The sequence below is a fragment of the Delphinus delphis genome, chromosome 7 (assembly GCF_949987515.2).
Source record: "Delphinus delphis chromosome 7, mDelDel1.2, whole genome shotgun sequence".
Lineage (NCBI taxonomy): Eukaryota > Metazoa > Chordata > Mammalia > Artiodactyla > Delphinidae > Delphinus > Delphinus delphis.
The window spans coordinates 57,889,535-57,911,239 of NC_082689.1; the positions used below are offsets into that span (position 1 = coordinate 57,889,535).

Below are 21,705 nucleotides of genomic sequence, written 5' to 3' on the forward strand. Positions count from 1 at the left end.
GTTTAGATTTTTACTTAGAGTCGCAGAAGAGAATGTCTCAAACAGAACCCGCCTTTTTACATCCCCAGTTGATTAGACATAGAGCCATGTCTCCACCTTCCCAGGCCTTGTCCACCACCTGTGATTTTTGAGTCCATTACTTCTCCTCCTCCGAGTCTTTGCTCCATCAATTTTTTCTCTTACCTTTGGCCTTCCTGCTGCTTGGCTTGTTTTCTCTGACTCATGAGAATTGACCTGGGCCTAACATAGTATTCCTCTCAGACATCTGAGTATTTAATACACAAAGCAGAGGAAAACACATGGTGCATTACTTATGGATGCCTCCTGGACAACACAGCCCAGGTTCCCTCCAGGACCTGAATCTCAAGCTTTCCTCAACATGTCTTCTATTTCAACCAGTCTGCATTTTTACTGTTCCTCAAATACATTCTGAACTTTCTTGTTCCTGTGTCCTATTCACTGTGTTCCCTCTGTTTAGAAAGTTGTTCTGTCTTTTATTTCCAGTCTTCTTCCCTTGGCCCCTGTACTTTAAAAATCATCCGTCCTGGGCTTCCCTGGTGGCACAGTGGTTGAGAGTCCGCCTGCCGATGCAGGGGACACGGGTTCATGCCCTGGTCCGGGAGGATCCCACATGCTGCGGAGCGGCTGGGCCCGTGAGCCATGGCTGCTGAGCCTGCGTGTCCGGAGCCTGTGCTCCACCGCAACGGGAGAGGCCACAACAGTGAGAGGCCCGCGTACCACACACACAAAAAAAATCATCCGTCTTTCAGAGCCACTGTCAGATGATATCACCTCTGATTTGTCTTTCTTGACATTCTGGCCAAAAGTGATTCCTTCTTCCCTTCCATTCTTTCATCAGCTCAGCAAATACTTATTGGGGACCTATTCTTGTCAAGCATTTTGACAAGATGATGGTTTATGAAACTCTCATTATGTAGAAGAGTATTACGTATTACTCTTATACTCTTATGTATTACTCTTATTATATTACCTTGTTAGTAAGTAATCACATCCATCTTATTTTTCTTACTGCCCTTAAAGGTGTAAACTACATCTGGACCCACCTTGTAACTGACATTCTTACCCATAGAAGGTGTTTAATACATATTTATTGAATGAATGGAACTTTCTGATTGTTTTAACGTTTCTGTATGGCAGCATAATTTTGATATTTATATAAAATTCTTTTGTGTAGTGAATGAAAAGTATTACTGACACATAAAGGCAATGGAGAAAATGGATTTTGTGGGTATGTACTTAATTTAAGCACTCATCTATACCACGTGAAGATTATTTTAAGCAGCTGTCCCTGAATTTAAGTTGGTTTTAAAATTAGCTGTCACGGAGTTATAGGTTGTCAGGCTGTCGTTCTCAGTCATGCTCTAGAGATGGAAGTCTGTCATGTTGATATGCTTGGCTTGGGTGGATTTTCTGACAGAATCAAAAAGAAGTGATGGGAGTCCTTGAGACCTCTAGCTGAAGGCTCTTGCTAACGTCCTTTGAACGAGCTGAAAGGACTTCGTTCTGCTAAAGGAATTCATGATTTCCTCTCTTTTCCTGTCTTAGTTAACTTTTGTATTTCTTCTATTAGATGAAATGTATCTTATCCCACCTTACCCCATACCCTAAATGTGCCAAGGAAATCATGGTTTGAAACAGTTGTTCTCACAGCATGTTCTAGGGACTCCTGGAAGTCTCCAAGTTTTTTCAGAGTTTCCACGAAGTCAGAACTATTTTAAGTAATAGTAGTAAGACATTATTTGCCTTTTTCACTCTCATTCTCTCACAAATGGCTAGTTGGATCTTCCAGACTGTACATGGCATGTGATATCACAACAGATTGAAAAAGATATTTAAAATATCTGTCAGACTTTCTAACAGATTAAAAGGTGAAATCTTCTTGATGTAGTCAAGGTGTCTTCAAACTGGAATCTATCATCATTGATTCTATCAGTTTCTAATTGTTAGGCATTTAGGTTGAATCCAGTTTTTTAGTTTAAAAAGAAATATTTCAGTGGTATTCTTCTATATTAATATTTTTCTAATATCCTTAATTATTTTACAATAAATTCCTAGCAATAGAGCTGCTGGGTCAAAAGTATGCAGAAGGAACTGAAGACCTGTTACATAAATGCAGGAGCCAAATATGCTCCCACACTTTCTCCTCTTAATCACTGCCCCAGTTAGCAGGAAATTTAGTACCTTCCTCTTCAGGCAGTCTCCTCCTCCAAGTTTGAACTTCAGGAGACTTACTCAGTCCCAGAGTAGTCCCATTCTCGTACAACTACCCAGAAGAAAAGTGCAGTAAGTATAATTGTACACTGTGTATCCTTCTTCTCTTTATCACTTTCTGTCAGTGTTGAAGACCAGCCCTTTGTTGATAGTTGCTTGTCTGAGTGCTACTAGGATACCTGTTTAGGTCAGACCTGGCCCAGGTCAAAGTAGTGACCCCAGTTGGAGGTTAAGATTGCAGTTTATTAGTTCACACGCTTATACTCAACGATTCCATGTGCCAGGGAGGCTGAGGTCAGAGACGCTTCTGGCCTCTGCCTCATGCTGGGCCAGAATCTGTCCTTCCTAATAAACGCATAAGCCCTCTGTATGACCCTGGATCACCAGTTTCAATTAATCCATCTTCAAAGTCATTTTCTTTCAGGAGTGTTTCTGCCTGTTCTTGCCAGTGGAACTTGGTTTGGGCTATAAGTTTTTTCTATGACAGAACTCCTTAAATTTGAATCTGGGGAATCAAAGATTGGGGTAATGTTTCTTCCCTTCCAGAAGGATTTAGGGTACTGGAAAATTGGTCTCAGCAACTCTAGCAATTAATTTTGCACATCAAGAGTGTAAGGTATGTTTTTCTAAGCCATGCAACTTCCCCCTCCCAGTGAGCCCCTTTTCCCTGAGTCCTGAGGACGGTGGAGCCTACCCTTTGCCTAACTTGTTCAACAGAATGGCCCATACCAAGGTGACCTCGGGTCTCCACCCCTAAACATAAGAGAGACTGTCATAATTTTTAAACGTTCCCTTCCAAAGAGCATCTCATTTAATCTCTGCCTTAACAGATGCCTGTTACACACTTTTAAGGCTTATGGTATGTATTGCCAGTTGTTCTCTAGAGAGGTTGCACCAGTTTACACTTCCACCAGAAAAAAATAGATTGCTAGGAAAAGACTTTTAAAAGCCAAACTGTGTTGTTAAATGTCACTGATAATTAGAATTGTTTTAATATTAAAGGAAACACAAACTTAAATCCCAATATTTCTTGGTTATTTGCCAGATACTCATTTTATTTGGCCACAGAATTGTGATCTGTAGCATCTCAAATAATGTCAGTCAGTCAGTCAGTCAGTCAGCCATTTATTTATTTATTTATTTATGGCTGTGTTGGGTCTTCGTTGCTGCGCGTGGGCTTTCTCTAGTTGTGGCGAGCGGGGGCTACTCTTCACTGTGGTGCACAGGCTTCTCATTGTGGTGGCTTCTCTTGTTGTGGAGCACGGGCTCTAGGCGCGTGGGCTTCAGTAGTTGTGACATACAGGCTCAGTAGTTGTGGCACACAGGCTTAGTTGTTCCGCAGCATGTGGGATCTTCCCAGACTAGGGCTCGAACCCGTGTCCCCTGCATTGGCAGGCAGATTTTTAACCACTGCGCCACCAGGGAAGTCCCTCATTGTGTTTTTAAATTCGCTTTTGGTGAAGGCAGGAGAGGGTACTCATTTACTAAAGGTCTCCTGAGTGCAAGGTGCTTAATGTATGATACCTAATATAATCCTCACAACAAACCTGTGTTGTTACTATTCCCATTTTAGATGATATTGTTACTCTATTTTATAGATAAAGAAAAGAGAGGTAGTAAATTTCCTAAAGTCACACAGCAAGTAAAGGTTGATGTTCCCCTAAGAAAGCCCTATCTAGGACTAGATGAACAATCCCCCAGAGAAACAACTTTGATTATTAGCCTCTTACTCTCTTACCATCTCCAAAGTGAAAGCAATCTCCAGGGCCTCCTGCTCATAGGTGCAGGCTTTGCGCAGAGTTTGCAAGGAGTTAGGGCCAACTGCAAAGGGAGAGGGCACAGTCTTATAATACACTTCTTTCACTTCTGACACCAATTGCAAGTTGGAAGGGGTTCCCTCAAATCACGCTTGGGTTCGATGATTCTCTAGAAGGACTCACAGAACTCACTAAACACTGTTATCCTGAGAGTCATGATTTATTACAGGGAAAGGATACAGATTAAAATCAGCCAAGGGAAAAGCGCATAAGACAGGGTCCGGGAGAAGTACAAAACGCAGAGCTTCTCTTATCCTCTGTGGAGTCAGGACGCATACTCTTCCGGCATTGATGCGTGGTGATACACATGGAATACTTCCAACCAAGGAAGCTCTCCCAGTCCTGAGTTCAGAGTTTTTAATGAGGGCTTTATGATTGATGGCCCACATGGTTGATCTCATTCTCCAGCTTGACTGACACTGTGACCCAAAACCCCACCCTAAGTCACATTGGTACTCTCTGGCTAGCCCAAGGCTCCCAGACAAAGAAAATTACCCCCTAGGGGCTGGAGGCAAAAGTCAGACCTCTTCTGGGGCGCAAGATTAAATTCTTTTCTACACTGGGTCTCAGCCTTGTTGAGTGCCCTTCCTCTTCTTGGCCGCATGTGCCATCTTCCGCGTGGTGGGTCGCGAGGTGCCTGGTCCCTGCAGCTTATGCTGTTTGGACGCTGGCAAGGAGGCTGAGACACACATGTGAATATGGGTGAGTGCCAGGAGAGTGAACGTCTACTCTCCTGTTAAACCTGGAACTGTCCTGGGATTGAATGGCAATATAGCAGCATCCACATGGCATCAATGAAATCATTAAATGACTTGAATGCTTAGAGGCAAATTTTTTCTCGTATTAAAAATATATAATTCAATTAACTTATTAAGATAAACATCAGTATAATTAACCCTCCAAACATACACACACCCCACCCCCACGCAAAGTAAATATGTATATATCTATATGTCACTGTGCTGAGGTCATATTTCATCCTAATGTTATATCATTCCTATGTGAGTTTACCTGAGTTGGTAGTTTTCCTAAATAATTGCTCATTCATATACCGACAGTCCTCATTATTCTTGATTCTGTTTGTGTTTGCAGATTTGCTTACTTGCTAGCATTTATTTGTAACCCTTTTAAAATAAATACCTGTGACACTTTCATAGTCATTCGCTAACATTTATAGAGTGGCAAATTGAGTTGCATGACCTGAATATTCCGGGCTGGGGTTGAGCAAGGCCACTCTGCCTTCTTTGTTTTAGCTCTTACACTGTTAACAAGTGTTCTTTTCATAGCCTATTTAGTGCCACATTTTTTGCATTTTTGTGACTTTTTATTGGTGATTTTACTTTTTAAAATGGCCCCTAAGCATAGTGTCAAAATCCTGTCTGGTGCTTCTAAGTGCAAGAAGACAGTAATGTTATCTTGAAGACAGTAATGTTATCTTGCAGAGAAAATACATGTGTCAGGTAAGTTTCACTGAGGCATGAGTTATAGTACAGTTGGCTGTGAGTTCAATGTTTATGAATCAACAATATATACTAAATAAGGTGTGTTTAAACAAAAATACACAGAAAACAAAGTTATGTATTGATTGGTTGATGAAAATGTTGTGACCAGAGGCTCACAGGAACCTAACTTGTGTTTCCCCAGGTGCAGTGGTTCAGTATTGGTTAATTCAGTGTTTATGGTGATGTTGTAGAATATAACTACTGTGAATAATGAGAGTCAGCTGTATTTGCTGCATTACTTCATTCATTTATTCATGTAATCTTTTATTCATTCTTTGAGAAAACATATATGAAAACTTCTCCTGGGTGCCAAGCAATTTCTACATGACATAGAATTTCCCTTTTATGTTCTTTTGCCCATCATCAGTAGTCTTACTGTAGCCCTCTGACTCAAAGTATTTGTGTGGTTTATGATAACACATCATAAATGAAGTGTGAGATTGCATTTTAAAGGTTGGGGGTTGGGGGCTGAATGTTTCGAGTCTGTGACCATTTTAATGTGAGCTACCTATACAAGAAATCACCCTCCTCAATAAACTTCCCAGTTTTCTTGCCTCCTTGGAGACCACGATTTTTAGGATCAGATTCCTCAGTGGGTTTCTGTTGGATGCCAGGAGAGCCAGGTGATGTGTCTGGCCACACCTCCCCACACCAAAATGCTGTGTCTGCTGGTTTGGCTACATGGCCTTGCAGGCAGGGCTTTGTGCTGGCAAGATTATTCCTCAGCTGTGCTTCACAGATGAGAAGCCAGACCACGCTGTCCCCTCTCCTTTCTCCACTTCCCCCGTCTCCCTCGTGTGCTTGTATTTCCATCTCTCTCCACTGCCTCTTCACACTGTCTCCTAACTCACATTCAAGCAGAGTGAGGGGAAATGGACCTGGAGAGCACATGTTCACCTCATGTTCTTTGTGGCTCTCTAGATACACTGTCCTACATTGAAGTGCTGCTCATTTCCTGGTTTTGATTGTCCAGGATGTATGAGGACTAAGGTCTGTACCTTGCTGTTCTTCTCTCTTGATGTTAGTAAAAGTTTCACTGGACTCCCCCAAATGTGATGGAGGGAAATATAGAAAAGTTCCAATGATTTCAGGGATCTTTCAGTGGAATGATCATAGAATTAAGCCCAAAGACCTTGTTGATATTACCTCAGTGACAGCAGTAAAAATTAAGCGTGACGTTTTATGTGATAAGCAGTTGAATAAATACAGTAACTTTCTTTGAACATCTTCGTGAAATTGTCCTCCATGGAAGGGAGGAGCAAGATTAAAAAACCTTTGAATGCCCTTTAGTGCCTAGTACGATGCCTAGAACAAGTAGACCTCAACAAATATGTACTAAATGAATTAATGATTAAAATATCTCATTTAAAATATAACTATTCAATAATGTTAATTTGATGTTTATTCTTTCAGATACAGATGAATATAGACCTCCTGTTTGGAAATCTTACTGTAAGTATACAAATAAATTGGGTGGGTTATAGTGCTTTATAAGTAATATAAAAATATCAGGAACATTAGATATGAAGAGTCATTCCATTTTGTGTCCATTATTGAAAAATTAATTCACAACAGAATTTGTGAATAGCACAGAAAAAGAAACTGGGGAAATAGGAGCATTTCCACAAAGTCTGTCATGGTTTGCATGTCAGGAATGCATCTCATCCCTCTGAACTCGCATGGAATTCCGTGTTATGGAACTTGAGACCACTTGTTGACAGTGGCTGATAAAACTAATGCAAGGAGAAGCTAACTAAGAATTCAAGGAATCTAATATTCTTAGATCCTGTTTTTTATATTAAAAAAGGAATAAATAAATAATGATAAGTCAGGAGCCTATCTTACTAGGAAGAGTGAGTAAAAAGTGGTCTTCTTTTTTAGGAATTGCCTTCCAAAATATAAAAGAGAGACACGGAATCTATATTGTTCTTTAAACTTGGCATTAGAATACAGATTTTTTTCTGAAGAGTCTAGGTTCTTAGTCCTTTATTTCCCCTTCCTTGTTGCCTAGAGAATATTATTGCATCAAGTAAAAGCTACTTCAGAATTTTAAAAAATGGAAATAGGGTTAATATAATCAGAGTTGTTTTTTAAAAATCCATGAATGCACTGTTGCAGAAACCAGTACTGTAAACTTTTGTTTGTTGTCTGTAGAGTCAAATAAGCAACCTAAAAAACCTGTACTTTAAATACAGATTATTAGCATCTTTGTAAATGTTGAGTTATTCTGAATTTTGATATTTGTAAGTTGCTGAAATCTGCTGACTGAAAGAGCAGCAATTCAGATTCTTACTTGGTTTTATGTTCCCAGAGCAACAGAGAGTTTATTGTAATAGGTTGCCACTGGGGGCTAATTATAGTAAGCAAAATATGAACAGTCTCTAAAAATATTGCCATAGATGCGTTTTCCCCCACCCCTGCTGCTTCTGTTTTGATTCTGGGGAGTATAGTTCAAAGAATGTATAAAAATGACTGATGATCTTTACCTCTCAAAGATTTTGTCTCATAACCTCATTGGCGGGAAGCCTGTTTAAAATTCTTCTCTGCATTTTCTGGTTTTCAGTTTACCTTTATTCTCTTTGCTCTGATTTGTGCCTTGCACATTTTAATGTAAGAGCATTTATAAAACCTCAGACTGTTATTGAATCATGGTGGTGATTTTTCCCCCGAAGAATATTGATTACTAAATGTGGTGTATGCAATTTGTATTTTCTGTATCTTCCTATGTCTTATAGTAGCTACCATTTGTCTTAAAAATGGCATATTTCTTTTTTTTTTTGGTGATAATACTGAGTTTTATAGTTTCTTTTAGTGACTTCAGTGCCTGAAGAACACTGCCACCCCCCATCATTTTAACAGTAGAAACAGGGAGGAAATTATTAGAATAGACTTTATTTTCTGACCATCAAAGGCAAAAACTTCCAGTTCAGTGAAATTTTATGATTAAACTGTGCTAAAGAGCCACGCAGAAAGGTCCATATTTAAAACTGGTCACGTGAAATTTCCTTATGACATCATGATGTTGTCTTCTAAGAATTTGTATATGTGCAAATTTTAACTAATGAGAAAACATGTAAAAGTTACATTGTCACATTGAAATAATTGTTGCGATGATCATTTAGATTGTTAAATGTGTTTGTCAAAATTCTGATCCTAGAAAAAATTGGGATTGAATTTTTTTTTGAGGTTGGATTCTTTTTTCTTTTTGTTTGTTTGTTTTGCCTTTACCACTCAGTCAGTTTTATAGTTTTATGTCTAGCTAGCGGTAAATAATCTCCAGTAAGGTATTTATTAATAAAATTCATCTTCATTAATGAAGTTCATCTGTCCCAGAGTCTGTACGTTTTAATAGGAAAAAATTTTTAAACTGACAAACCTGTGACACCTGTATTTCATCAATAGTGACTGAAATTTTAAGTTACTGGAGTAGTAGGCCCTGCCCAGTACCCTCTATAATTGAGCCATGACATTTTGTTTAATTCCTATATATGCCTTGATCAGAGTTGATAGTTAACAAATTCTGTTTGATCGTCTTTGGGACTGACAAACCATAATGCATTCGTCATCTTCTCTGTATTGTGACTTAAATTTTTGTAATTAAAATACTCCTCAAAATGGTGATAAAATCTAAATGGATTGAGATTTTAAAAAAATCAGGTATGTCAGTCCACATAAGGAGATACAAGCAGAATGAAAGCTATTCAGAATGTTCTGATTGTTCACTTCTATTCTGTACTACATCTGTAAAACTGAAGGGGACAGTTACATTTTCATGTCAAAAGTTGCAGCATGTTAAGGATTTTTTTTTTTCTGTCTTTAGCTTGTTGGGGTCTGAACAGCTTTTCACAGTGTGATTCTATGAGAAACTTATTTTCACTGTGATTCTATAAGAAACTTATTTTACCCATGCCTCTCTTGTGCTTTCTGATTTTGGTTTAGTTGAGCTTGTGAAAACATAATTCTAAAACCTTACAAGTTGAAACCAATAATTAAATAGAATTAGCAAGATTCTAAGTTAAGAACTCTTTTAAGACAAGTACAGTTTTGTTGCTTTTCAATATGTATTGCTTGAATTAAACCAGGGGCCAAACATGTAATAAATGAGACAAGTGAGGCAGGTGGGGACTGTGAGAAGCAGAGAGAGGATGCCCTGTACGTAGGGAATAGCTCATAGTTAGCTCCCCTTTACTGTGGGTATCTAACACTCTGAGTCCAGTGCTGTCACATCTTCTAAGTTTTCAAGAGAAGCTGGAATTCTCTTTTGCTTTTGTTGTTAAATCTCTTAATTTTTAAATGTTAAAAACAAATTTGAATTTGGAAAACAGCAAACCAAACAACACATGTGAGCCAGTTTTGACCTCAAGATACCAACTTGTGATCTCTGAACTTGATTAACAATGTATTGTCTCTAGATACTGAGAATTTCATTAATAAGTGCATAAACATTGACACTTCTAAGGTGATTGAAAAATGTTGAGTACTTTAATTATATGTCTTCTCATCTTGAAGTTAGCTATTAATTTTTGGTGAATCATTTAATGATTGTGCAATTTAAATTTTCAGCTGAGTTCTGATTTAAATGACAAAAAAACTATAAATTGAGAAGGGCCTGAATTAATTACTCTTTATTACAATGTATGATTTTTTAATGATCCTTTTGATGGGTATTCCCTGAATTCATGTTATATTCAGTTATACAATATCCAAAGGCCCTCCCTTTATATATATTTTTATTAAAAGTGAGTCTTAAAGATAGACTAACCATTGGTAGCCAATAAGGAGGCATTTGTCTAAAAATTACTCCTCTCCATGAAATAGAACTATACTCGTTGAAACTCTGATTAAAACAAAGGGTGAAATTCTCACGTGATGATATTTCACTCTTTTTTTCATACTGGCTTATCTTAATATTTGCTTGCTGAATAGGTATATGCATTATTGGTGATAACCAGATACTACAGTATTTGTGCTTTGAATCAAAATCAACATTTTACTTTCTGTAGTAACTTTTAATGTCCTTCTTGACCACCATTCAGTTTTCGTAATTCAGTTTCTATAGGTGACCCTACTTTCCAAAGCATTTGCTTGACAAAGGGAAACAATTGATCTTTTGAGAATTGCTGGTCAAAACAGAAATGTGAACTGGATTTTCACATCTTAGAGTTATAGTTACCAACAGGGAGGAATGGACCTGAAGCATGGACCTTTTTGCATATCATGATTTGGTTCTCTTGGGAGGATGGAGATTTACAAATATCTCTGAGTGGTACACATGTGCTCTCCCTGTCAGGGCCAGACAAATTTAGTTTCAGTGCTTTCCTTCTTCCCTTCCCCATCTCAAAATTATTCCCTTCATATCATCTCTTTAATCCATACAAATATATTCACAGTAGTATTTTTGAAAAACTAACTCTCACAGTAAAATATGGGTATCTAAAACTATTTTAATATGTTACGTCTTGTAGGGATTTTTGCAACCAGGAGGATAAGGCAAAGGAATACATTTCTCTCAGTAGATTCCAAACATTATTAAATGAGAAGTGGTTTGTTTATTTTTTGATTCTTAAACAGTAAAGCTGTATCTTCTTAGCACCTTTTAAATTATAGCATTACCATGTTGTTATGTTTGGTGATGAACTGTGGATGCATCCTGGTACCCAAATATCATTGTAAAGAATTTTATGTATTAGTATCAGTCATCTACATATAATAATAGCTAGTCTTTATTGAGTGTTTACCATGTGCCGGGGACTATTTTAAGTCTTTCACATATAGTATTTAATCCTTTCAGTAATCTATGAAGTAGAAACTATTTTTATCCCCATTTTCAAATGATGAAAGCCGAGGCTCAGTATGCATTGTTAGAGGCAGAGCCCCAGTGTTCAGACCCCAGGTGGTCTGGTTCAGGAATTCAGATTTGCAACTGTAGTACTCTGTTGCCTTTACATAGCAATACAGAACAGTGATGTGTGTCTGTGTATGTTCTCAGTATATTTAGTGTATGTATACACACATATACATATACATAGTCTAATTGTATATGTTTATATATGTCCCTATACTATATATGAATGAATATGATCAGAGGTGGAGTCTATATAATGACAGTTGAAATGTGAGCCATACATTGTCTGACAACCCCAGATGCTGGGTAGTTTGATGTTATATTGACCAAATGTCTATGTATTTAAATACAGTATTAAATTCAATTATATGTGATTATATGTGTAGAAATAGAAAACAGATTTTCTCCAAGAGATAAACTCAGACCTACGTAAACACAGTTTCTCTGATAACTACACGTTCTATTCATTTTTTCTTTATTTTAAGCCAAGAAGCCTGAAGTGAGTCTTAGAAGGACATGGTATTGGTATAATTTTCACCAATCCATTTTCAGATACCCTAAAAATTATCCTCTGGCAAGCTATTTAAGTGTCTGAATTCTCTCTTTTGCTGCATTTACCCTAGTTGAATAAGTGGTGGTAACTTTGGCTCAGAAATTTTGTTTCTAGGGGAGATTATCTTTGAAGATAGATGTTCACAATATAAATAGGGGAGAAAAACAGTGTATGTGTTACATCTAGCCTATAAATCCTAATTTTAGTTTCAAGTTTGACACTTAATAATGTACTTTTAACTAGTTAATGTACTTTTAACTAGTATTTGTTTATAGCAGAGGCATGCTTTATGTAATATATCCACAAAAATTGGGGAAACTAAATGACCAGATTATGGAGAACAGAGCCAAATATCCAATACTGATTTGTTATAACACTTCTGTGGATTATGATTTTCTTATTTGTGTTTGCTCCTGGGCTTTCACTAAATTTAGTTTGGTTTACTTTCTTTGCTTCATAGCAAAATTTAATTTAATAACAAATAGGACTGTACCACAGTTTTCTTATGAACATAAAAAAGCAGGCAGGTTTTGATTCCTAATATATTCAGATGCTCTACATAAGGGAAACTGACATGTTTTATTTTCTAACTTCCCAGTATATCAACTGCAACAAGAAGCCCCTCATCCTCGGAGAATTACCTGTACTAATGAGGTGGGTGTAATGAAACCATTACAATGAAATGTCTCTCAATCATTTGTTTCCCAAACTTTGACCTTCCTCAGTGACATGGTTATTTGTGGGATTAACTTTTGATGCTACTTAGCATCATAAAATTGTAACTTGAATGCATTTTTCTTAACATTCTTCTCACTTGAAATAACTACCACTTTTTAATGGACTGTTTGGAACACAGGATAGAATAAGACAGTATAGTTTTAAGTGACGTTAGTATTCTTTTCAGTGAATTTTTACATTCTTCCATTTTTTAGTGTTTTATTCTTTACTTTTTAAAACAGAGTTTGAAGGCATCATTGTAGCATTATTGAAGTAATTTTTCCATTAAAAAAAGATCTAAATCATGATTTTAAAAAGCAAAAGTCAAAAGCAAAATCATGGACAGTTCACCAAAAGAGATATGACATATATGACATGACAGTATATGAAAGGATGTTCAACTTCATTAATAATAGAAATGCAAATTAAAATACACAGTGAAAATTTTCACTTTTCAGATTGGCAGAAGTTCAAAAACAGAGAATATACCCCTTAGCTGGTAAACCTGTGAGGAAATAGGCACGCATATATTGCTGATGGGAATGTGAAATGCTACAACTTTATGAGAATTTTGTAATATCTAACATCTGCATTTACCCTTTGACCTACCAGTCCAAATTCTAGAGATTTACTCTGATGAATTGCCTGTACAAATATGGAATAGCATGCGCTCAAAGTTTTTCATTGTAGGATTATTTGTAATAGCAGAATATTGGAAAAAATCTAAATGCTCATAGGCGACTGATTGAATAAATTATAATACTAAAAAGAAGAAGGAAGATTTCTACGAGCTGATATGGAATGATTTCCATATGCAAAATGTATATATAGTAATTATGGTCCCTTTTTAGTAATAAAGAAGGGAAAATAAGAGAAAAAGCTTATTTTTGCAAAAGAGAAACAGGAGAGTTAACCCAGATACGAGTGAAATAGTTTTCCATAAGGAGTGGGTGAGGATCAATGTAGAGGGGATAAGGATGGAAGTGAGATTCCTCTGAGGGTGTGTTTTTATATAGTTTTGACTTTTGAACTATGCAAGTGTTTCACATATTCAGATAACCAAATTAAATAAAAATGATTTTTAAAACCCTAAAATTGAATACAAATAGAAACAAATGAACCTAACAAATTCATAACATAATCACTCAAAATTAATTTAAGTAGTTTTTAAACATATTATTTTGGCTATACAAATACAGAGGGAAATATTCTAAGATCCATAACCTACAAAAAGATCTTTTAACTATAGTTATTAGATTTGTTGTTGTTAGTGGTACTTGTTTAGAAATTCTGCAGTTATTTTGTTATAGGACAGAGCAAATAAGTAATTATATTGGATTTTAGGGAACCAAGGTTTTTAGGAGATATTAATATGGAATAGGGGAAATTGAGAGGCACACTGGTATTGAATTTGAATTGGAGGTATTAATAAATACCTATGACATCATAGATTTTTAAAAATGTATTTTCCATCTCAGTTTATGGAAAGGACTTAGAAGCAGTGATGCCCCAGTAAGAACGAATAAACCCAGTGTCCAAATTTTAGTTTCCAAATACTGTTTGCTACTAAAAGGAGCCAGTGCTCCTTAGAGAAATTCCTGATTGTAGAATATGGAGCAGAGAGGTCCAGGAACATCTTATGTCAGAAAGCAAGAAGGGCTCAAAAATGGATGAGGATGTGTCAAAAACACATAGGAGCCCACTTGAAGAGTTCCCAAAAGCAAAATTTGGGACCATTTGACATCAAAAAGAATAATGATAGTAATGAATTACAACACATTGAATGAAAAAAGAATGTGTAAGTCTATAATGATACTTACAAAAAAAACCTATCCCAATACAAAGAGGGAAAAGAAAGGGGAGAAAGTTGTTCTTTCCAGCACTAGTGCCTAAAAATGTAGAAAGAATGATAACGATTTGCACTGATAATTGAGTCAGGCAAGGATCACCACTAGACGTTAAAACATTGAATAAAAGGTTGTAGGTAAACAGAATAATCACATGGTCTTGATTATTTATGAACTGCAAAGAGAAAAATATTTTCATCTTTATAGTGGAGAAGTCTAACAGTCACACCTTTAGTCAGGTGATCAAATTTAGCATTACCTGCAATGGGACAGACTGACACGTGTCTCCTAAATGATGCAATGAAACATACACAACATCATTTATGTAGTATTTCTGCCTAAAATGTTTAACTTAAATCTGTTTATGAAGTATAAGTCAGACCAATCCAGAATGTGTACATTCTGTAAGACAACTGTTTTGGGCTTTTAAATAATTTCATTTTCATAAAAGAAATAACAGTTGTGGGACGATTCTAAAGTAAAGGAGACTAAAGAGGCATGCCAACCAAATGCAATGCATGCACCTTGATAGAGTCCTGGTTTTATACATATATATATGTTTTGTTTTTTTTAAAGCTACACATTCTGGGTACAGTTGGAGAAATTTGAATGTGGACTATATATTAGGTAATATAAAGTCGTGGTAACTTTCTTATGATACACTGTTGAAAAGAATTGCATCTTCATTGTTTAAAAAAATGTTGAAATGGATTTTGTTATTGTGACATCTGGTTTAAAAAAACATTAAATAACTCTGAAAGCACATAGTTAGTCACAAAGGAATGAATTTACAAAATTAGACAGGGATTTCATGAGATTACCTTTTATTTATTTATTTTTGGCTGCATTGGGTCTTCGTTGCTGCGTACAGGCTTTCTCTAGTTGCAGTGAGAGAGAGGCTACTCTTCATTGCGGTGTGTGGACTTCTCATTGTGGTGGCTTCTCTTGTTGCGAAGCATGGGCTCTAGGCACGCAGGCTTCAGTAGTTTCAGCACGAGGGCTCAGTAGTTGTGGCATGCGGGCTCAGTAGTTGTGGCGCATGGGCTTAGTTGCTCCGAGGCATGTGGGATCATCCCGGACCGGTGCTCAAACCCATGTCCCCTGCATTGGCAGGCAGATTCTTAACCACTGCGCCACCAGGGAAGTCCCGAAATTACCTTTTTTTTTTTCCCCCCCTGCACCTACCTCCTTAACCACTCCTTCTCAATCCTGGAAGGGCATCAGAATCACCTCTAGATCCTTTAAAAACATACATATGTTCAGGCCCCTTCTCAGACCTTTTGAAGTATGATCTTTGGTAACGGAGCTCAGAAATCTGTATGTATAGGAAGCCCACAAATGATTCTGACCTACAGAGATGTTAAGTCAGCACACTTTTCTTTAAAATCTTTGAAAAAAGAGGATACTTCATGCATGCCCTGGTATGGAGTAATCTCCTGGAGGGAGACCTGGAGTACTCAGCCCTCCCACAGGGGAGTCATCACCAGCTAGGTACTGAGGCAGCACAGAGACCAGACTCCGTTTGGCCCTTTACTCATCTTTGAAGATTCAACTGTGTTGCCCACTGCTGCTGAGACTGGTATATGTTTAGCACTGCAGGTCTTTAGTTATGATATTGCAAAAAATAACATCTTGAAGATGTTTTGACAAATAAATTTGACTTTTGAGTTATTCCTGAGAGAGTTAAAAAGAAAGTTCCAAGGAGTTTCTGAGGAGAGATTGTTCAACTAAGCTTCTACATTGCTGATTTTGCTTTAGGTAGTTACTTGTCCTACTACTTTATCTGCTTATTAGCAAATTGAAGTTTTTCTTCTTCACTTATCCTTGTCTGCTATGCTTGTCATTTTCCACCCGTACAGGTTCTGATGACTTCACTTTACTCATCCTCTCAAATATTCATCTTTGAACTAAGATGAGCTCTTTATTCATGGGCATAAAGAGAGACGATTAGTAGAAATGGACTCGTGTTTTTCCGTTACATTTCTTTTTTGTTTGTTTGTTTGTTTTTGCGGTACGGGGGCCTCTCACTGTTGTGGCCTCTCCCGTTGCGGAGCACAGCCTCCGGACGCGCAGGCTCAGCGGCCATGGCTCACGGGCCCAGCCGCTTCGCGGCATGTGGGATCCTCCCGGACCGGGACACGAACCTGTGTCCCCTGCATCGGCAGGCGGACTCTCAACCACTGTGCCACCAGGGAAACCCTCCATTACATTTATTAATCATGTCTTAGTTCACTATGATGATCCACCATTTTCTCTGTTTCAGAGAACTGTCAAAATTGTCAACTATCATGTATTGAGGGCTATGATTTGTATAGGACAAGTTTAGAAGCTTGAATACCAATAGTTTGTCTAAGGTCCTGTTTCAGTAGAATCATAGGATGTTTTAAGAGACCATCCAGTCCAACATCTATACCGTATCTCTGAGATAGCTTTGTGCCTTCCAGGGGAATTAATGACTTCGTTGTAGCCATTCTGTCTTCAAAGAGCTCTAGCTGAAAGAAGGTTTGTTCTTCAGCTGTATTAAATGCTCTCTCTCTGAACCTTCTAGTTTCAATTCTAGTTTTGTCCTTGGACTTTTGCAGAATCAGTCAAATCCTTCCCCACATAACAACCTTAGGAAACTTTAACTTCAACCTTCAGAAACTTGACGCTACACCTAAATTTCTCTTCTCAAGCTACAAAATGAGTTACTCATAAGCATTGTTTTCCAGAATAGACATACCAATCACAACCACATACGTTATTGAGAGAGTTGGCAAAGACCTGAATCATAATCACTTGTCTGAAACTGGGTCTTTTCCTGTTTCCTTTCCCCTCTTCTAGTGCCAGTTCATTTAATTCTGTTCTGTTCCTGGCCTCTTAGATAAACTTAACTTTACATTTTATTTTATTTGATAAGAATACTGGTGAAAGACAGCAGAATCTTCTAAGAGAGTTATTTAAAATAACTAGAAAATAATATTTCTGAAGGACGCTTTAAGGTCCAAAAGCCACCTTTAGTAAATGAGTGCACAAAGGCATCCTGCCAAGCATTTGGGGAGATCCATAACTGTTGCAGTGCTTTAAAGCAATTCTGTGATTAGTATTACAGAAAGATAATCTATCCTGAAACTACATCATTAAAATAATCTCTGCCTTATCTTGTTTCTGTATTAAAAGTTATCTGTGTTCACTTCAAGATGCTCTTAAATCAAAGATCTTTCTGAATCTAAAGGCTTTTGTAGGCAGTCTCGTCTCAGTAATTATAAAGTGTTTCATGTTACTAATTTTATTTTTAATTTATTTTTTTAAATTTTAAACATTTTATCAAGAAGGCACTTTTTTTTTTAAATACAGCAGGTCCTTATTAGTCATCAGTTTCATACACATCAGTGTATACATGTTAATCCCAATCTCCCAATTCATCCCACCCCCGCCCCCCTGCCGCTTTCCCCCCTTGGTGTCCATATGTTTGTTCTCTACATCTGTGTCTCAATTTCTGCCCTGCCAACCGGTTCATCTGTACCATTTTTCTAGGTTCTGCATATATGCGTTAATATACGATATTTGTTTTTCGCTTTCTGACTTACTTCACTCTGTATGACAGTCTCTAGATCTATCCATGTCTTAACAAATGACCCAATTTCGTTCCTTTTTATGGCTGAGTAATATTCCATTGTATATATGTACCACATCTTCTTTATCCATTCATCTGTCGATGGGCATTTAGGTTGCTTCCATGTCCTGGCTGTTGTAAATAGTTCTGCAATGACCATTGGGGTGCCTATGTCTTTTTGAATTATGGTTTTCTCTGGGTATATGCCCAGTAGTGGGATTGCTGGATCATATGGTAATTCTATTTTTAGTTTTTTTAAGGAAACTCCATACTGTTCTCCATAGTGGCTGTATCAAATTACATTCCCACCAACAGTGCAAGAGGGTTCCCTTTTCTCCATACCCTCTCTAGCATTTGTTGTTTGTAGATTTTCTGATGATGCCCATTCTAACTGGTGTGAGGTGATACCTTATTGTAGTTTTGATTTGCATTTCTCTAATAATTAGTGATGTTGAGCAGCTTTTCATATGCTTCTTGGCCATCTGTATGTCTTTAGAGAAATGTCTATTTAGGTCTTCTGCCCATTTTTGGATTGAGTTGTTTGTTTTTTTTAATATTGAGCTACATAAGCTGTTTATGTATTTTGGAGATTAATCTTCTGTCCATCGATTGCTTTGCAAATATTTTCTCCCATTCTGAGGGTTGTCGTTTCGTCTTGTTTATGGTTTCCTTTGCTGTGCAAAAGCTTTGAAGTTTCATTAGGTCCCATTTGTTTATTTTTGTTTTTATTTCCATTACTCTAGGAGGTGGATCAAAACAGATCTTGCTGTGATTTATGTCAAAGAGTGTTCTTCCTATGGTTTCCTCTAAGAGTTTTATAGTATCTGGTCTTACATTTAGGTCTCGATCCATGTTGAGTTTATTTTAGTGTATGTTGTTAGGGAGTGTTCTAATTTCATTCTTTTACATGTAGCTGTCCAGTTTTCCAAGCACCACTTATTGAAGAGGCTGTCTTTTCTCCATTGTATGTCCTTGCCTCCTTTGTCATAGATTAGGTGACCATAGGTGTGTGGGTTTATCTCTGAGCTTTCTATCTTGTTCCATTGATGTATGTTTCTGTTTTTGTGCCAGTACCATACTATCTTGATTACTGTAGCTTTGTAGTATAGTCTGAAGTCAGGGAGTCTGATTCCTCCAGCCCTGTCTTTTTTCCCTCAAGACTGCTTTGGCTATTCGGGGTCTTTAGTGTCTCCGTACAAATTTTAAGATTTTTTGTTCTAGTTCTGTAAAAAATGCCATTGGTAATTTGGTAGGGATTGCATTGAATCTGTAGATTGTTTTGCGTAGTGTAGTCAGTTTCACAATATTGATTCTTCCAATCCAAGAACATGGTATATCTCTCCATCTGTTGCTATCATCTTTGATTTCTTTCATCAGTGTCTTATAGTTTTCTGCATAAAGATCTTTTGTCTTCCTAGGTAGGTTTATTCCTAGGTATTTTATTCTTTTTGTTGCAATGGTAAATGGGAGTGTTTCCTTAATTTCTCTTTCAGATTTTTCATCACTAGTGTATAGGAATGCAAGAGACTTCTGTGCATTAATTTTGTATCCTGCAACTTTACCAAATTCATTGATTAGCTCTAGGAGTTTTCTGGTGGCATCTTTAAGATTCTCTAGGTGTAGTATCGTGTCATCTTCAAACAGTGACAGTTTTACTTTTTCTTTTCCAATTTTTATTCCTTTTATTTCTTTTTCTTCTCTGACTGCCGTGGCTATGACTTCCAAAACTATGTTGAATAATAGTGGTGAGAGTGTCCACATTAGTGGACAGAGTTTTTCACCATTGAGAATGATGTTTGCTGTGGGTTCGCCGTATATGGCCTTTATTATGTTGAGGTAGGTTCCCTCTATGCCCACTTTCTGGAGAGTTTTTATCATAAATGGGTGTTGAATTTTGTCGAAAGCTTTTTCTGCATCTATTGAGATGATCATATGGTTTTTATTCTTCAATTTGTAAATATCGTGTATCACATTGATTGACTTTGCGTATATTGAAGAATCCTTGCATCCCTGGGATAAATCCCACTTGATCATGGTGTATGATCCTTTTAATGTATTGTTGGATTCTGTTTGCTAGTATTTTGTTGAGGATTTTTGCATCTATATTCATGAATGATATTGGTCTGTAATTTTCTTTTTTGGTAGTGTCTTTGTCTGGTTTTGGTATCAGGGTGATGGTGGCCTCCTAGAATGAGTTTGTGAGTGTTCCTTCCTCTGCAATTTTTTGGAAGAGTTTGAGAAGGATGGGTGTTAGCTCTTCTCTGAATGTTTGGTAGAATTCATCTGTGAAGCCATCTGGTCCTGGACTTTTGTTTGTTGGAAGATTTTTAATCACAGTTTCAATTTCATTACTCGTGATTGGTCTGTTCATATTTTCTATTTCTTCCTGGTTCAGTCTTGGAAGCTTATGCCTTTCTAAGAATTTGTCCATTTCTTCCAGGTTGTCCATTTTATTGGCACAGAGTTGCTTGTAGTAGTCTCTTAAGATGTTTTATATTTCTGCGGTGTCTGTTGTAACTTCTCCTTTTTCATTTCTAATTTTATTGATTTGAGTCCTCTCCTGCTTTTTCTTGATGAGTCTGGCAAATGTTTTATCAATTTTGTTTATCTTCTCAAAGAACCAGCTTTTAGTTTTATTGATTTTTTGCTATTGTTTTCTTTGTTTCTGTTTCATTTATTTCTGCTCTGATCTTTATGATTTCTTTCCTTCTGCTAACTTTGGGTTTTGTTTGTTTTTCTTTCTCTAGTTCCTTTAGGTGTAAGGTTAGATTGTTTATTTGAGATTTTTCTTCTTTCTTGAGGTAGGCTTGTATAGCTATAAACTTCCCTCTTAGAACTGCTGTTTTTTTTTTTTTGCATCTTTATTGGAGTATAATTGCTTTACAATGGTGTGTTAGTTTCTGCTTTATAACAAAGTGAATCAGTTATACATATACACATGTTCCCATATCTCTTCCCTCTTGCGTCTCCCTCCCTCCCACCTTCCCTATCCCACCCTCCCTAACCCACCATCCCTATCCCACCCTAGAACTGCTTTTGCTGCATCCCGTAGGCTTAGGATCGTCGTGTTTTCATTGTCATTTGTCTCTAGGTATTTTTTGGTTTCCTCTTTGGTTTCTTCAGTGATCTCTTGATTATTTAGTAACATATTGTTTAGCCTCCATGTGTTTGTTTTTTTTACATTTTTTTCCCTTTAATTCATTTCTAATCTCATAGCGTTGTGGTCAGAAAGGATGCTTGATGTGATTGCAATTTTCTTAAATTTACTGAGGCTTGATTTGTGACCCAAGATATGACATATCCTGGAGAATGTTCCATGGGCACTTGAGAAGAAAGTGTAATCTGCTGTTTTTGGATGTAATGTCCTGTAAATATCAATTAAATCTATCTGGTCTACTATGTCGTTTAAAGCTTCTGTTTCCTTATTTATTTGCATTTTGGGTGATCTGTCCATTGGTGTAAGTGAGGTGTTAAAGTCCCCCACTATTATTGTTACTGTTGATTTCCTCTTTTATAGGTGTTAGCAGTTGCCTTATGTATTGAGGTGCTCCTATGTTGGGTGCATATATATTTATAATTGTTATATCTTCTTCTTGG

The 21,705-nt window shown here is 37.1% G+C and overlaps 1 protein-coding gene across 2 annotated transcripts in view; it reads left to right on the forward strand.

Moving 5' to 3' along the window:
• The window catches only part of CHN1 (chimerin 1), a 173,529-nt gene that overhangs the window by 35,084 nt on the left and 116,740 nt on the right, over positions 1 to 21,705 (forward strand). The window contains exons 2-3 of one of the 2 annotated variants that reach the window (XM_060016554.1): positions 6,965 to 7,003; positions 12,548 to 12,603. In XM_060016554.1, the coding sequence (XP_059872537.1) occupies positions 6,965 to 7,003; positions 12,548 to 12,603 (95 nt within the window). Of the gene's footprint in view, positions 1 to 6,964; positions 7,004 to 12,547; positions 12,604 to 21,705 lie in introns of those variants that run through there. The other variant, XM_060016555.1, reaches the window with a different exon arrangement.